The 17,500-nt window shown below is 41.8% G+C and overlaps 3 protein-coding genes across 3 annotated transcripts in view; all 3 read left to right on the forward strand.

Moving 5' to 3' along the window:
- Positions 1-432: 432 nt before the first annotated feature.
- LOC134176246 (uncharacterized) lies at positions 433-1,138 on the forward strand. Its single transcript, XM_062642926.1, has one exon. The coding sequence runs from the start codon at positions 476-478 to the stop codon at positions 911-913; it is 438 nt and encodes a 145-aa protein (XP_062498910.1). The 5' UTR covers positions 433-475; the 3' UTR covers positions 914-1,138.
- Positions 1,139-2,268: 1,130 nt separating this feature from the next.
- Positions 2,269-10,501, forward strand: LOC134198459 (probable serine/threonine-protein kinase DDB_G0281745). Its single transcript, XM_062667865.1, has 9 exons — positions 2,269-2,337; positions 2,924-3,042; positions 3,104-3,202; positions 5,458-5,553; positions 7,633-7,731; positions 7,887-7,967; positions 8,132-8,534; positions 8,607-8,929; positions 9,904-10,501. Exons 2-9 carry the CDS (start codon positions 2,944-2,946, stop codon positions 10,399-10,401), a joined length of 1,698 nt encoding a protein of 565 aa, XP_062523849.1. The 5' UTR covers positions 2,269-2,337; positions 2,924-2,943; the 3' UTR covers positions 10,402-10,501.
- A 3,140-nt stretch (positions 10,502-13,641) lies between these two features.
- Positions 13,642-17,500, forward strand: part of LOC134198522 (probable serine/threonine-protein kinase DDB_G0281745) — a 7,893-nt gene continuing 4,034 nt past the window's right edge. The window contains exons 1-4 of the mRNA XM_062667935.1: positions 13,642-13,718; positions 14,308-14,414; positions 14,476-14,574; positions 16,834-16,929. Of these exons, the coding sequence (XP_062523919.1) occupies positions 14,328-14,414; positions 14,476-14,574; positions 16,834-16,929 (282 nt within the window). The 5' untranslated portion in view covers positions 13,642-13,718; positions 14,308-14,327. The remainder of the gene's footprint in view (positions 13,719-14,307; positions 14,415-14,475; positions 14,575-16,833; positions 16,930-17,500) is intronic.

Consider the following 17,500-nt stretch of genomic DNA (forward strand, 5'->3'; position numbering starts at 1 on the left):
ACGTGACTCGTGCACACAACATTCAAATCCGTTTATGTTACAATATAAATTTTCATCTCTATCTACCCACAAGTATAAGAATCATTACGTATTTCAAAGTAAATGCATAGCCAGCACAAAAGCATAAAAGTCAATCCGAAAGGAGATGGACACAACGTCCATTAGAAGCAGACTGTTTCCTTTAGCTAAAAGCAATGATCAGCATGATAACATACTCTAAATGCTAGGGGCATCTACTTTGGTAGACTTTCATAAACGTTCACACTGGGAAAGTTTGGCCTCCCCGACTGATTGAAGATCACATGTTTCAACGACAGCATTTCAAGGCCTGGTCAGTAAACATATTAGGAAAAATTATTATTAATTAATTAATTGCAAAAAATTAGCTTTATTTATAATTTATTTGTCGTCATAGCAACCTAGGGAGATTCTTCACGGGGACATCTGTCCAAGGAACATCCTCGTAACAGCAGCGATGAGAGCCAAACTTGGTGATCTAGGAGCCGCTCGATTCCGGGATGCTTCACTGTCAGTCGGTCTGGTCAGTCCACAATACACAGCACCAGAGAGACTCGACGTTCCAGCTCAACCGAAAAGCACAAAGACCGACATGTACAGCATGGCAGTGACCATATGCGAGCTCTTCACCTTCGTTCCTCCTGATCGTGAGCAAAGAAAAGATCAAGTCTTACTCATCCGTCAGAGAGACGTCCGTTCGTTGTGTAAGCACTTGATGAGTGATGATCCTGCCACGCGACCGACAGCAGCAGAAGCTCGCGATGTTGTCAGTCAAATTTGTGAGACGGACGAGTATACAGCATGTTCTCCTAGACGAATGGTAATCGGTAAGATGGACGGAATCAGTGAAGTTGCTCTCGTTCAGCCACATCTGGTCAAGCCCACGTGTCTTTGAATTTTGTATTTTATACTTGATAATGTGTATACATGCTGGAGTGTGTATTGACGTATGAATAGCAACAGACTTAGTCATGATTGGTGGATTTGTATTTTGCTGGTCAGCCAACTAGCGTTTTTAATAAAACAGTTTGACTGTCTATTACGTGTAAGACAGACAGACAAACAGACAGACGGACAGACAGACAGACAGACAGACAGACAGACAGACAGACAGACAGACAGAGAGACAGACAGAGAGCAGCCGCAACCAGAAGAGAATTTGAAGATCGAAAAGTACGACCAGAAGCTTTTGCCTGGATGATTTCGACCAACATTTTGGGTGTTGGGGAGAGAAAGCTGAAGACTATTTGAAGAAACTGTCACAGCTATCAAGAGACGAAGACGGAAAGCCAAATGCATCAACCTTCAAGACATATTGCAGATCTGTTTTTCTGTGTGTCTACAACGATCAAATGCTAGAGTGACTGACAGAAAAATAGAGAAGATTGTTTCATGGTACAGCCACATAAACATAAACAGTTGTAGGTAGAACCAAGCCCTATTGGCCTGGGTAGTGTTTAGTTGCTTTGCTTAGATGGTGTAAAATAGTTCAATTTTTGAAAATATATGTATTGACAGACAGACAGACTGACAGGCAGACAGACAGACAGACTGATTGGTGGTAGCTGGACATCCGTTTAGTATAGGATATATGTGAATGTTTTAGTGTCGATTTATGAAAATATACTATCATTGACAGACAGAGAGACAGACAAACTGACAAGCAGTCAGTCACAAATACACACACACACACACACACACACACACACACACACACACACACACACACACACACACACCATGCACAGGCTCACTCGTCCGCACACACAAACACACACACACACACACACACACACACACACACACACACACACACACACACACACACACACACATCAAAGCTAATGCATTAGTGCTAATAGATGTGATAAAGTGTAAAAGATTGGTATGCACTGTCTGTCTGTTTGCTTGTTAGCTGTATTCTGCCTGTCTGTATATACATAATATTATATTCTCATCAACTATATATATATATATATATATATATATATATATATATATATATATATATATATATATATATATATCACCATGCATAGCAATAGCGGTCATGTATTTAGTGTATGGACAACCAGAGTAATTTCACGTTTGGTTGCCTCGGGACAACCTAGAGATGAAACGATTTGTCGTACACTGCATTTCTAGTGCAAGAATCGTTTTAGGTTGATTCTAATTTTTCTAGTCTTCTGGAGATGACAGTGCTCAAATCATTCAGCACGTGACTAGAGTGAACGCGCATGCGTATAGAGTCACAATTCGTGCGCCGAACGCATAAGTCTGAGCTCCGATTGCAATCGTTTGTTGGCGATATGGCGGAGTGTAAGTGTTTAGAGTGATTCGTTTGTCGTTTGCGAGTGAAATCGTAAAGGTTTGCTGTGCACGTGATTGGTGTATGTCTAGCATTGCGTTGATGTGGCTTCCTAGTTAGTACGTACGTGTGACCTTTTAGACAACAGATAAATGTTAAACCCCAATAGCTGGCCTCCTTAATTTTAGAAGTCCAATGACGTCACTGGCTGGTTGCCGTTTCCATGGCAACAAACCAAAAATTGAGACTCAGACTGGACCCCAAAAGTGACACTGAACCACTCATATATAGGGGGAAACACAACAGGTGATTGAACTGTGATTGTAGCTTTTGAAATTTGTTTGTCCTCACATTGCTTTTAGATGCTCGGAGCACTGTAGATGCAGAGAGAGGATTTAGTGTCATACTTAGTCAAACTATTTGCTTTACGTTACTTTTTACTTTGTGTTTATGACGTCATAGTATTTTAGTGACGTGTTATTTGTATTAATATTAATGAGTGGCACCATTAGCTCAGTTGGTGTCACAGTTCGATTGTCATTAGCAAAAACAGGTTGCATTTCTGCACTTGTTGTGACTATTGATTTGATGTGTTAGAATGAGTACACACATCAGACATGGGTAATAGCATAGTCTCGGCTGTTGACGATAACAGAGTTGATGAGGTTGAAAGACTCTTGCAGTCGGGATCCGTTCCTAATGCATGCGATGATCAGGTATGTTATTGACTGAATGACTCGGTTTATTGTTTGCTAATGTTACCTCACTTTAATGTAGGGAGAACCTCTACTGGTGAAGGCTTGTCGTAATGGTTTCAAGGATGTCGTTGATGTTCTATTAAAGAGAGGAGCGGTAGTCAACAAAGCTAATCGTAATGTAAGTGTTGAGAATGAATGAATGATGACTGAATACAGAACAAGATCTTCAGCATTGTGGGCAAAACGTCCATTGGCCAGGAAACTGTTAGCCTGCCAGCTGAAGGGTTTTTGGTTTTAGCTAAATCATAGTAGAGGCTCTTGGCCCTGGTTAGTTTCTTTTAGACATTTATCTGTTGTGATGGCAATATCTCTCAAATATATATGAGTGAATGAATGAATGAATATGCCCTGTAACCAATTTAAGAGAACTTGGGCAATCCAGTTGGCAATGTGTCTGCAGAAGGAGAACTCGGGGTTTTTTGGATTTGTATGTCATTAGAACTGTCTGACAGGCTACTACAGCCTGGAAATCTGTATTGTAGTTAGATTTTGTTGTGATGGAAGTGCTTTTGACATAAATAAAATGAATGAATGAATTATTCATGTAATGCGCATGTGCAATACAACCAGAGCACATTGGTTGTACATCTCGACTTCTTCTCTGTCTGATTTTTTCAACTGCATAGTATATTAGTGTGGATCCCTAAGTAGGACCTTTAGTCTAATACCACTATAGACTAATGCTGATCGGTTGTGTCCCTTGAGTGTTCGTGCGTGATGACTTCTATTGTCATGTGAACATGATGGATACATAATAGATACATCCTGGTTATGACCTGCCTGTCTGCATCAGTTTGTGAGAGACTGGGTGATGAGAAACAGACATGCAACAAATAGGAGCCTAAGGTCTGTAGATTATTGATGCAGAAGGAACTGATGGACCAGTTTAAAGGTCATTGAATTAATTGCAGCATCAATGAAAGAAAGAGAGAATAATTACAAATATTATGGAGAAAGCCAATGGATGAGGCCATCTATTTAGATCTATAGCGATCAAAGTGTTAATTGAAAGATGGGCCAAAAAGCAAAGAAAACACTGAAAAGCATCATTTCTTGCATCACCAGTTTACATAAATAAATGTTTGTGGATATTGTTGGAAAGAGGACGAGTAAAGACAGAGAAATGTAGCCAACGAGTACAAGACTTTAGCTATGCAGGGCTGTAGCTAGAATGAGGCAAAAGAAAACATTCACCTCCTTTGATTTTCTAAATGTGGCCACTCTAAGTCGGTGCCCAAGTGTTGCCAAGACGCACAGTAGAGACAGAGTAGGTGGCTAATGGATACTGCAAAGCAAGCCACTCCAAACACCAAAAGTACCTCATTTCCAGAAAGTTGATATCAAGTACATTTTTTCAAGTTGTAAGCCTAGAATGGAGGTTGGGGAATAACTTAAATCAATGACGGCGTAATTGGGCTGCATCATGGGTGCGTTTGATTGTGCTCTTGCAGCCTCTTCTAAAAAGGCTCCGTGTGCACACCCTCTTCCAACTTCTACACTTCTGCCTCTATATTTGGAAGAGCCAACTCTACCGACTTTGCTGCTCGTTGGAAGAGCACACGCCTCTTCCAACCTTTACTAGCGCAGGAACTGGTAAAGGTTGGAAGATCGGCGTACCTTCCAGACTCTTCTGGAAAAGGCTGAAAGGGCCCAATCGAACGCGCCCCATATTTCAAATTGGTCTTCTTGGATAATGAGGACTGCTTATGGTCCTGCTATGGTTATACACTCAAACCTCCCTACTCTGTAGCCCTAAGATCCGGACAGTTGCCTAGACTGGACACTTACCCAGCACATATCATGTGTTGGGAAGCCAAGAGTAAGCACTTTAGCAAGAAACTCTCCAGGTAGCTATACACTCAATTCTCAAGCCGTCTTGGCTATCATGTGCCAGTGTGTAAGAGAACGCGTATGTAACGTATGTAACTGTAGTACAAACTACATATGTACACATGTACATTACAAGTGTGTGTACAGTACACGCATACTGTATACAAACCTGGTATGGCGTTCACCAAACCTTAATTAAAATGGTCTGGATTCCAAGGATGTAACGCGCGTTAGCTATCTTTATCTACTGGACATTTCTAGAATGCGGACAGGGGCTGGTCCCATACTGTCCGGATTAGGGAGGTTTAAGTGTACATGAATAACTGTGTAAGGAGAAGTTTTCCCTCGACACTCTTAGTATAGAAACTTTGCTGTTGTGATTTTGTATTGTCTTCATGTATTGTAATTAGCGAATCAATTTGTTGTAAGACTGACATGAATAACTGAATACAGATAATGAGATGTAATGACGTGATGAGATTTGTTTAAGAGGATATTACATCAAATAGAAATAGTAATGAATAATAGCTGCTGTCATTGCAGGGTGAAACAGCGCTAATGACTTCAGCGATTTCTGGTTCTTATGAAATAATCATTATGTTATTACAAGCTGGTGCTGATATTAACCAGACGAATTTGGTGAGTACATTCATTACAAATTTATGTTGTTGTATATATTGATATGATGTATGAATGCAGTGATTTTCTTAGCCTCCTCAAAACTTGCGTCCTCATCTATATGTTCATATTTATCCGCACTGTAAAAGGCGTGACTAGAGTTGGTGGTGGGTTGTGCTAACCCAACCTTTCAGCTCACAAAAACACTAAATTGAAGTACACAGTACGTGTACTGTTGATGCATTTGCGTTCTGGTTTTTCATTTTTTTACATGTACTACATCTGTGTTTCTGTCATCACCTGTAGTATGATTATAATATATCTGGCTCTCATTTATTAGTTATTTATTTAAGTTTATTAGGTTACCACAAGCCGTTCCTGCAAAGGAAACCAAAGAATGAACTTTGCATATCAAAGCAATATTCTGATGCAATGGGTGGAGCGATGGTCATTATCCAATTGTCTTGTAGGATCGTCTGATCAACAGCTAAAACCTTTTGACCTATAGTAGAGCAGCTCTTATTGTAACCAGTGGTTTAATGAGCGCCTTGTTGCACTTGCAGCCAGGGTTTAGCAGTTTAGTGGTTCTTCCTAGTAGACAAGAATGTACATAATGGGATGTGTCCCGCTGTCTGAAATCTGCGTCCCAACTTCCTCAAATGCGTACTGGGACGCATCAAATGTATTGTAGGAAAATCACTGGAATGTTATCTACTAACTACAGTAGCTTTATTGTGCGGTTGTCGTCTTGTTAAATGGTTAATCACTGGAAGTATTGATCTGCTATGACCACATTACATGTGCAGTTCAATCAATGTATATGTTAAATTTTATTTGTTTATTAACAATAGAATAGTTTAGCGAAGTGTATATGTCAGTTTCTCCGTCTGTTGATGCTGTCTGAGACAGTCTGTTTCCTTGTCTGTCTGTCTGTCTGTATGTGTCTGTTCGTTTGTTTGTATGTATCTTTGTCTATTTGCCTTTCGGTTTGTCTGTCTGTCTGTCTGTATATCTGTCTCTCTGTCTGTCTGTCTCTCTGTCTGTCTGTTTGTCTGACTGTATGTCTGTCTCGCTGTTTCTCTGTTTGTCTCTCTGTCTCTCTGTCTCTCTGTATATCTCTGTCTGTCTCTCTGTCTTTCTGTATATCTCTGTCTGTCTTTCTGTCTGTCTTTTTGTTTGTCTCTCTGTCTCTCTGTCTCTCTGTCTGTCTTTTTGTTTGTCTCTCTGTCTCTCTGTCTCTCTGTCTGTCTTTTTGTTTGTCTTTTTGTCTCTCTGTCTCTCTGTCTGTCTTCGTGTCTGTCTCTCTGTCAATTTGTCTGTCTGTCTGTCTCTCTGTCTGTCTTTCTGTTTGTTTGTCTGTCTCTCTGTCTGTCCGTCTGTCTGTCTGTCTGTCTGTCTGTCTGTCTGTCTGTTTGACTGGCTGGCTGGCTGGCCGGCTGGCTGGCTGGCTGGCTGCCTATCTGTATCTCTGTCAGTCTCTCTCTGTCTCTCTGTCTGTCTGTCTCTCTATCTCTCTGTCTGTTTTTCTGTCTTTCTGTCTCACTCAGTCTCTCTGTCTGTCTCTGTCTCTCTGTCACTCTGCCTGTCTTCTGTTTGTCTGTGTCTCTGTCTGTTTCTGTGTCTGTCTGTCTATCTGTCTGTCTGTCTGTCTGTCTGTCTGTCTGTCTGTCTGTCTCTCTATCTCTCTGTCTGTTTTTCTGTCTTTCTGTCTCACTCAGTCTCTCTGTCTGTGTCTGTCTCTCTGTCACTCTGCCTGTCTTCTGTTTGTCTGTGTCTCTGTCTGTTTCTGTGTCTGTCTGTCTATCTGTCTGTCTGTCTGTCTGTCTGTCTGTCTGTCTGTCTGTCTGTCTGTCTGTCTGTCTGTCTGTCTGTCTGTCTGTCTGTCTCATGTTTGTCTGTCTGTTTGTATTTATTTGTCAGCCGTCTTTTGTTAATTTGTTTATTCATTTTCTGTTTAGCATTATTTGCCTGTTGGTTGTCTCCTTTAGTCAGTCAATCTGTCATGCAGTTCGTTTATCAGTCAGTCTTCTTTTGATGTTTCTTTGTCTCTATGTATATTGTGTTTGTTTGGCTTTATGTTTGTTGTTGTTATGATTGTAGGCTGGAGCGACAGCACTGCATTATGCAGCTTACAAGAATCACTCCAATATTGTCAGTCTCTTATTAGCAAATGGATGTGATGTCAATGCAGTCAGTGGGGTGAGACAGGCTACTGTCAGTGTAACAGATAACGTGAAATTTTGCAGTCAGTGTATGGTGGCTTATGTCCAAATGTATTAGCATGTACTGTAATGTGTCAGTTATGGAAGGTGTTTGATTAATTCTGATACTGGATGTTGTGTGTGTATTGGCAGAGAGGAACAGCACTAGAAATAGCTGAGATACGCAACAACAGACGTGTTGTTGATACAATCTCGTCGTTTGTTGCCCCTTTGGTAAGTGTGTTTTTGTGTGTGTGTGTGTGTGTGTGTGTGTGTGTGTGTGTGTGTGTGTGTGTGTGTGTGTGTGTGTGTGTGTGTGTGTGTGTGTGTGTGTGTGTGTTTAAGTGCATTATTTGTCTGCTTAGTCTTATTGATAACTCCTGTACTTTGCTTGGCAGACGAGAACAAGAACACCTCTACAACAGTCTCCAAATGAAGAGCTGGTAAAACAACTACTTCAACAGATAGAGCTACTGAGAGGAGGAAGTGCAACCAAAGATAGAGAAATCACTCGTCAAAGACAGCAAATCACTGATCTAGAGAAAGCATTGAGAGACGAGCAACTGCAAAGAGAACGAGAACAAACAGGCAAAGAAGAGAGAAGAGAGAACAAAAAGAAGGAACATCTACAGCAATTGCTAACTGAAGAACAAAGGAGAATGGCAAACATTGAGGAGTTGCTGTCTGATGCCGAAGCAGCAGTCGAACGAAACAACCAAAGGAAAGAAAGCGAAGTCCTCAATATCTCTTCACACGACATTCGACTGACTGACACAGAACTAGGACGTGGATCATATGGAGGTGACATGATTGCCTTTGTTTCATATTTCTCATTATTTGTTCTAATCGTTTGCTTGTTGATGTGTGACTAAGTTGTTTGTGTTGGATATTGGCGTGGCTGTCCTGTTGCTGTCAAACGTCTGTACGACGATTTGGCTGCTGCTCCACGATACGTCCACCTCTTGCAGCAAGAGGTGTTTGTAGCGTGGCGGTTGCATCATCCAAACATTGCTGCTGTTTGTGGTGTCACTCTGGAGTTAGAAGAGAAGAAGGCGTGGATTGTAATGGAATTACAGAGCGGCTCCATGTCTGGTGTCATCGATGCATGTCATGGCGACGTTTCGTCTCTCACTCTACGAGAAAAAGTCGACATGGCACACGATACTTTGTGTGGACTCGACTACATTCACTCTATGGTAAGCCATGCCCCTAAGTAGCAACTAAAGTTAGTTGCAATGGCAACTAAACTATTTGCCATAGCAACAAATTTAAATTTACTTGCCATGGTAACTAAATTTTTGACGAGGGTGCTAACCGCAAATTGTTTGTTCTCAATGGCTGGTAGGTAGTAAACTTGTAGCTTATCGACTTAGCAGGTGACATACCACAGTATGTTGATGCTTACTAGCTAGTAGCATAGACTAAGCTGATGGTTTTGACCATGTTGGAGATTTGTTTTTATATTGCAAATTTTGGATTTTGGCTAAATGTGATGCAGGTCTGTTTACCATTAGAAGTGTGTGTGTGTGTGTGTGTGTGTGTGTGTGTGTGTGTGTGTGTGTGTGTGTGTGTGTGTGTGTGTGTGTGTGGCTGGGTGTCTGTGTTTGTGTGTGTGTGTGTGTGTGTGTGTGTGTGTGTGCGTGCGTGTGTGTGTGTGTGTGTGTGTGTCTGTGTGTGTGTTTGTTTGTTTGTGTGCGTGTGTGTGTGTTTGCGTGTCTGTCTGTCTGTCTGTCTGTCTGTCTGTTTGTCTGTGTTTTTTGTGTGTTTTTTGTGTTTGTGTGTGTGCCTGTGAGTGTGTGTGTGTGTGTGTGTGTGTGTGTGTGTGTGTGTGTGTGTGTGTGTGTGTGTCTGTGTCTGTGTGTGTGTGTGTGTGTGTGTGTGTGTGTGTGTGTGTGTGTGTGTGTGTGTGTGTGTGTGTGGCTGTGTTTGTGTGTGTGCCCACACTCAATGCCAGTTGTGCCAATGGCTACAATTGACTACTAACTTTCATCTTGTCGACAGACGTGTTTTTATTACTGCGCAATGGCCTGCAGAGCTAAATTTTGAATTTCAAGGCACGGGCAGTAAAAACCCATGCTTTACATAAATTGAAAAAATTATTATTAATGAATTAATTGCAGATAATTAATTTTATTTTAAAATTTTTATATTAATTGTTTTGTCGTCATAGCAACCTAGAGAGATTCTTCACGGGGACATCTGTCCAAGGAACATCCTCGTAACAGCAATGATGAGAGCCAAACTTGGTGATCTAGGAGCGGCTCGATTCCGTGATGCTTCACTGTCAGTCGGTCTTGTCAGTCCACAATACACAGCACCAGAGAGACTCGACGTTCCAGCTCAACCGAAAAGCACGAAGACCGACATGTACAGCATGGCAGTGACGATATGCGAGCTCTTCACCTTCGTTCCTCCTGATCGTGAGCAAAGAAAAGATCAAGTCTTACTCATCCGTCAGAGAGACGTCCGTTCCTTGTGTAAGCACTTGATGAGTGATGATCCTGCCACACGACCGACAGCAGCAGAAGCTCGCGATGTTGTCAGTCAAATTTGTGAGACGGACGAGTATACAGCGTGTTCTCCTAGACGAATGGTAATCGGTAAGATGGACGGAATCAGTGAAGTTGCTCTCGTTCAGCCACATCTAGTGAAGCCCATGTGTCTTTGAATTTTGTATTTTTTACTTGACAATGTGTATACATGCTGGAGTGTGTATTGATGTATGAATAGCAGCAGGCTTACTCCTGATTGTTGGATTTGTATTTTGCTGGTCAGCCAACTAGCGTTTTTAATAAAACAGTTTACTGTCAATTACGTGTAAGACAGACAGACAAACAGACAGACAAATAGACAGACAGACAGACAGACAGACAGGCAGGCAGACAGACAGACAGACAGACAGACAGAGATCAGCCGCAAGCAGAAGAGAATTTGAAGATCAAAAAGTACCACCAGGAGCTTTTGCCTGGAGGATTTCGACCAACATTTGGGTCTATAGTCTTCGAACATTTTGGCTGTTGGGGAGAGAAAGCTGAAGACTATTTGAAGAAACTGTCACAGCTATAAAGAGACGAAGACGGAAATCCAAATGCATCAACTTTTAAGACATACTGGAGATCTGTTTTTTCTGTGTGTCTACAACGATCAAATGCTAGAGTGACTGACAGAAAAATAGAGAAGGTTGTTTCATGATACAGCCGCAAAAACATAAAGAGTTGTATGTAGAACCAAGCCCTATTGGCTTGGGTAGTATTTAGTTGCTTTGCTTAGATGGTGTATAATAGTTCAATGTTTGAAAATATTTTTATTGACAGACAGACAGACAGACAGAGAGACAGGCAGACAGACAGACAGACAGACTGATTGGTGGTAGCTGGACATTCGTTTAGTGTAGGGTATATGTGGATGTTTTAGTGTCGATTTATGAAAATATACTATCATTGACAGACAGAGAGACAGACAAACTGACAGGCAGACAGTCACAACACACACACACACGCACACAGCAAAGTTAATATATTAATGCTAATAGATGTGATAAAGTGTAAATGATTGGTATGCACTGTGTGTCTGTTTGCTTGTTAGCTCTAGTCTGCCTGTCTGTACATACATAATATTATATTCTCATCAACTACCTAAAGTGCGTTCACGCATTAGAGAGACTGGTGGAATGTGGCCATTTGCGCGACAAAGATGTTGACCTCCGGGCGGATATTGGTATCAATCGAAAGCTCTTCACTTGCCGGATCTAATTACACTCACTGTTGGGCTACAGAGACGTAGCTGAAGTTAATAGAGCCAATTTCCTGTATTTTAATGAGTTAGGGGGCGGAGAAAGGCGGGATTAGGGTTAATTGCATAAAGCTAAGAACATAATTGTTATAGCTAGCAGGCTGTTAACAGTAACCCAACACAGTAAATTTCCCAGTTGGGGTGTCAGCTAGCTAGGAATTAGTGCGTCTAGGGTCCGTTTCTACTCTTCATCCTTGGAACTTTCAGTTTCAGACGAAGACGAATCTTCTTATTCAGGACCAACTTCGAATTCAATGACCATCTGCTCTACAACGTCGTCTAACACACCGTGTATTGTCCTGTAAGGCTTCTCCACCTTCTCACGTACGTGCCTCATAGCCTCGGCCTCCCAGACCCGTGTAGCGCCGATACAAAATCGTCCTCCACGGGTCTGGGATGGTACCGCCTCTTCTCAATATATTGCGGTTGGTCCTAGGACCAGCATTAGTGTTCAGTTTCATAATGCATACCTTTCCAATTACAGCTGTAATCAACGAAGACATCTCATGCATAGCTGCCGTCTACCAAAGACTACACTGTACACAAACGACGACTTGTAGTGCGCTCTTCACGCAAACTCACGTCCCTACACGTCGTGGTTTGTATTCTGCGCCTGTCAACGGCAGTAACGACACCTAGTAGAGCCGTTTGTTCGAACCGATGCTCCGACATCTACACTAGCCAGCCAGCTGCATTGTCAACGACTTCATGATCACGTCTACTACACAAATTCTTGCGGAGAATTCACGGCGAAGTTTTGTCGCGATTTCGCGGCAAGTCGAATCGAATCCGGACGATCGAGTCACAGCGGATGCGCGCATCGCGAATTTTCATCGCGAATTCGAAGCTCCACGAGCGACTAGCAGCTACTCGCAGCGGATTCACGGCGATCAGACACATGCCGATCGCGTCCGCGGCACCACTAGTACAAGAAAGTGCTTCCTAACGTCCCGTTCGCGTTCCCTACTAACACACAAATGATAAAACCGTAGCTACTGTAAACACAAAGGTACCCGTGCAGCAGGATGCGACACGATGTTCTAGCGCGACATGTCTTCGTCGTTCTTGTATTACGGCCGTAATTGGAAAGGTATGCATTTATGAAACTGAACACTAATGTGGTCCTAGGACCAACCGCAATATATTGAGAAGAGGCGGTACCATCCCAGACCCGGCCGTGGAGGACGATTTTGTATCGGCGCTACACGGGTCTGGGAGGCCGAGGCTACGTGCCTTACGCAGTTTGCCCACTTTTCCACAGTAACGTTTGCTAGACCTTCTCTACACAGACGCTTGATGTTTTCCATCGTAAACCCACCAATCTCTGTGTTGTGCTGTGCAGCATAACTGTAGGTCAAAGTCCTCAAATGGATGTCATCAACGCTCAAGAATGCACTAAATGGCTGGTCAGTTTGGTTCTGGTATGGTCAAATTAGTCAAGTCCTCGTGGTTTCCAGACGCTTCTCTGAGCCAGAAGTGAATGAGTGTACGTATCTGGTACTTAAAGCTGTTCCTAGAAGAGGCAACTGACACATACAACCAGTGAGCGCATAGAAACATCCAGGTCTGTTGTCATGGGTTATAGCAAAAGTGCAATTTTTAGTATATCATTGCATCATGAAGCAAACCGCATTTCAAGCCAGCGAGGCAGCCAGAGGCAACACGTTCATACGTACACTTTCACGCAACAATATAGTTACCTAGTCTGTCATTGACACCAAACGCTCTGAAACATAGATGCTAATTGCCTTCTGTGACAACATAACATCCGTTTACACAAGCACTACGCCACGCCTTAGGGTGTATCCTACATTCCACCAGTCGCTGTAATTCGTGAACGCACTTTAGATCACCATGCATAGCAATAGCGGTCATGGATTTAGTGTATGGGCAACCAGAGTAATGACCGGGCAACTAAAAATTTCACGTTTGGTTGCCCTGAACAACCTAGAGATGAAACGATTTGTCGTACACTGCATTTCTAGTGCAAGAATCGTTTTAGGTTGATTCTAATTTTTCTAGTCTTCTGGAGATGACTATAGTACTCAACACTTGTCACAAGTGTTCTGTACCGAGATCATTCAGCACGTGACTAGACTGAACGCGCATGCGTATAGATAGAGTCACAAAAAGTGCGCCGAATACAAGAGTCTGAGCTCCGATTGCAATCGTTTGTTGGCGATATGGCGGAGTGTAAGTGTCTAAAGTGATTCATTTGTCGTTTGCGAGTGAAATCGTAAAGATTTGCTGTGCACGTGATTGGTGTATGTCTAGCATTGCGTTGATGTGGCTTCCTAGTTAGTACGTACGTGTGACCTTTTAGACAACAGATAAATGTTAAACCCCAATAGCTGGCCTCCTTAATTTTAGAAGTCCAATGACGTCACTGGCTGGTTGCCGTTTCCATGGCAACAAACCAAAAATTGAGACTCAGACTGGACCCCAAAAGTGACACTGACCCACTCATATATAGGGGGGGAAGCACAACAGGTGATTGAACTGTGATTGTAGCTTTTTGAAATTTGTTTGTCCTCACATTGCTTTTAGATGCTCGGAGCACTCTAGATGCAGAGAGAGGATTTAGTGTCATACTTAGTCAAACAATTTGCTTTACGTTGCTTTTTACTTTGTGTTTATGACGTCATAGTATTTTAGTGATGTGTTATTTGTATTAATATTAATGAGTGGCACCATTAGCTCAGTCGGTGTCACAGTTTGATTGTCATTAGCAAAAACAGGTTGCATTTCTGTACTGGTTGTGACTATTGATTTGATGTGTTAGAATGAGTACACACATCAGACATGGGTAATAGCATAGTCTCGGCTGTTGACGATAAGGTTGAAAGACTCTTGCAGTCGGGATCCGTTCCTAATGCATGCGATGATCAGGTATGTTATTGACTGAATGACTCGGTTTATTGTTTGCTAATGTTACCTCACTTTAATGTAGAGAGAACCTCTACTGGTGAAGGCTTGTCGTAATGGTTTCAAGGATGTCGTTGATGTTCTGTTAATGAGAGGAGCGGTAGTCAACAAAGCTAATCGTAAAGTAAGTGTTGAGAATGAATGAATGATGACTGAATACAGAACAAGATCCTCAGCATTGTGGGCAAAACGTTCATTGGCCAGGAAACTGTTAGCCTGCCAGCTGAACGGTTTTTTTGGTTTAGCTAAATCATAGTAGAGTCTCTTGGCCCTGGTTAGTTTCTTTTAGACATTTATCTGTTGTTATGGCAATATCTCTCAAATATATATGAGTGAATGAATGAATGAATATGTCCTGTAACCAATTTAAGAGAACTTGGGCAATCCAGTTGGCAATGTGTCTGCAGAAGGAGAACTCGCGGTTTTTGGATTTGAATGTCATTAGAACTGTCTGACAGGCTACTACAGCCTGGAAATCTGTATTGTAGTTAGATTTTGTTGTGATGGAAGTGCTTTTGACATAAATAAAGTGAATGAATGAATTATTCATGTAATGCGCATGTGCAATACAACCAGAGCACATTGGTTGTACATCTCGACTTCTTCTCTGTCTGATGTTGTCAACTGCATAGTATATTAGTGTGGATCCCTAAGTAGGACGTTTAGTCTAATACCACTATAGAGTAATGCTGATCGGTTGTGTCCCTTGAGTGTCTGTGCCTGATGACTTCTATTGTCATGTGAACATGATGAATACATAATAGATACATCATGGTTATGACCTGCCTGCCTGCATCAGTTTGTGAGAGACTGGGTGATGAGAAACAGACATGCAACAAATAGGAGCCTAAGGTCTGTAGATTATTGATGCAGAAGGAACTGATGGACCAGTTTAAAGGTCATTGAATTAATTGCAGCATCAATGAAAGAAAGAGAGAATAATTACAAATATTATGGAGAAAGCCAATGGATGAGGCCATCTATTTAGATCTATAGCGATCAAAGTGTTAATTGAAAGATGGGCCAAAAAGCAAAGGAAACACTGAAAAGCATCATTTCTTGCATCACCAGTTTACATTAATAAATGATTGTGGATATTGTTGGAAAGAGGACGAGTAAAGACAGAGAAATTTAGCCAACGAGTACAAGACTTTAGCTATGCAGGGCTGTAGTTAGAATGAGGCAAAAGAAAACATTCATCTTCTATGATTTTCTAAGTGTGGCCACTCTAAGTCGATGCCCAAGTGTTGCCAAGACGCACAGTAGAGACAGAGTAGGTGGCTATTGGATACTGCAAAGCAAGCCATGCACTCCAAACACCAAAAGTACCTCACTTCCAGAAAGTTGATGTCAAGTACATTTTTTCAAGTTGTAAGCCTAGAATGGAGGTTGGGGAATAACTTGAAACAATGGCAGCGTAATTGGGCTGCGTCATGGGCACGTTTGATTGTGCTCTTCCAGCCTCTTCCAAAAATGCTCCATGTGCACACCCTCTTCCAACTTCTACACTTCTGCCGCTATAGTTGAAAGAGCCAACTCTACCGATTCTGCTGCTCGTTGGAAGAGCACACGCCTCTTCCAACCTTTACCAGCGCAGGAGCTGGTAAAGGTTGGAAGATCGGCGTATCTTCCAGACTCTTCTGGAAAAGGCTGAAAGGGTCCAATCGAACGCGCCCCATATTTCAAATTGGTTCCTCGGATAATGAGGACTGCTTATGGTCTTGCTATGGTTATACACTCAAACCTCCGTAATCCGTAGCCCTAACATCCGGACAGTTGCCTAGGCTGGACACTTACCCAGCACATATCAGGTGTTGGGAACCCAAGAGTAAGCACTTTGGCAAGAAACTCTTCATGTAGCTACACACTCAATTCTCAAGCCGTCTTGACTATCATGTGCCAGTGTGTAAGAGAACGCGTATGTAACGTATGTAACTGTAGTACAAACTACATATGTACACATGTACATTACAAGTGTGTGTACAGTACACGCATACTGTATGCAAACCTGGCATGACGTTCACCAAACCTTACATTAAAATGGTCTGGATTCCAAGGATATAACGCGCGTTAGCTATCTTTATCTTCCGGACATTTCTAGAATGCGGACAGAGGCTGGTCCCATACTGTCCGGATTAGGGAAGGTTAAGTGTACATAAATAACTGTGTAAAGAGCAGTTTGCCCTCGACACTCTTAGTATAGAAACTTTGCTGTTGTGATTTTGTATTGTCTTCATGTATTGTAATTAATGAATCAATTTGTTGTAAGACTGACATGAATAACTGAATACAGATAATGAGATATAACGATGTGATGAGATTTGTTTAAGAAGACATTACATCAAATAGAAATAGTAATGAATAATAGCTGCTGTCATTGCAGGGTGAAACAGCGCTAATGACTGCAACGACTTCTGGTTCTTATGAAATAATCGTTATGTTATTACAAGCTGGTGCTGATATTAACCAGACGACTGTGGTAAGTACATTTATTACAAATTTTTGTGGTTGTATGTGTTGATATGATGTATGAATGTTATCTACTAACTACAGTAGCTTCATTTTGTGGTTGTCGTCTGATTAAATGGTTAATCACAAAAAGTATTGATTTGCTATGACCACATTACATGTGCAGTTCAATCAATGTATATGTTAAAATATATTTGTTTGTTAACAATAGAATAGTTTAGCGAAGTGTATATGTCAGTTTCTCGGTCTGTTGATGCTGTCTATGACAGTCTGTCTGTATGTCTGTCTGTCTGTCTGTCTGTCTGTTTCTCTGTCTCTCTGTCTGTCTGTCTCTCTGTATATCTTTGTTTGTCTGTTTGTCTGTATGTCTGTCTTTCTGTCTGTCTGTCTGTCTGTCTGTCTGTCTGTCTGTCTGTCTGTCTCAGACTCTTTTGTCTGTCTGCCTGTGTGTCAATCAATCTGTCTCAATCTGTCTGTCTATCTGTCTGTCTGTCTGTCTGTCTGCCTGTCTCTCTGTCTGTCTCTCTGTTTGTTTGTCTGTCTTTCTCTTTGTTTGTTTGTCTCTCTGTCTATCTCTCTCT

The sequence above is a fragment of the Corticium candelabrum genome, chromosome 2 (assembly GCF_963422355.1).
Source record: "Corticium candelabrum chromosome 2, ooCorCand1.1, whole genome shotgun sequence".
NCBI classification, from domain to species: Eukaryota; Metazoa; Porifera; class Homoscleromorpha; order Homosclerophorida; family Plakinidae; genus Corticium; species Corticium candelabrum.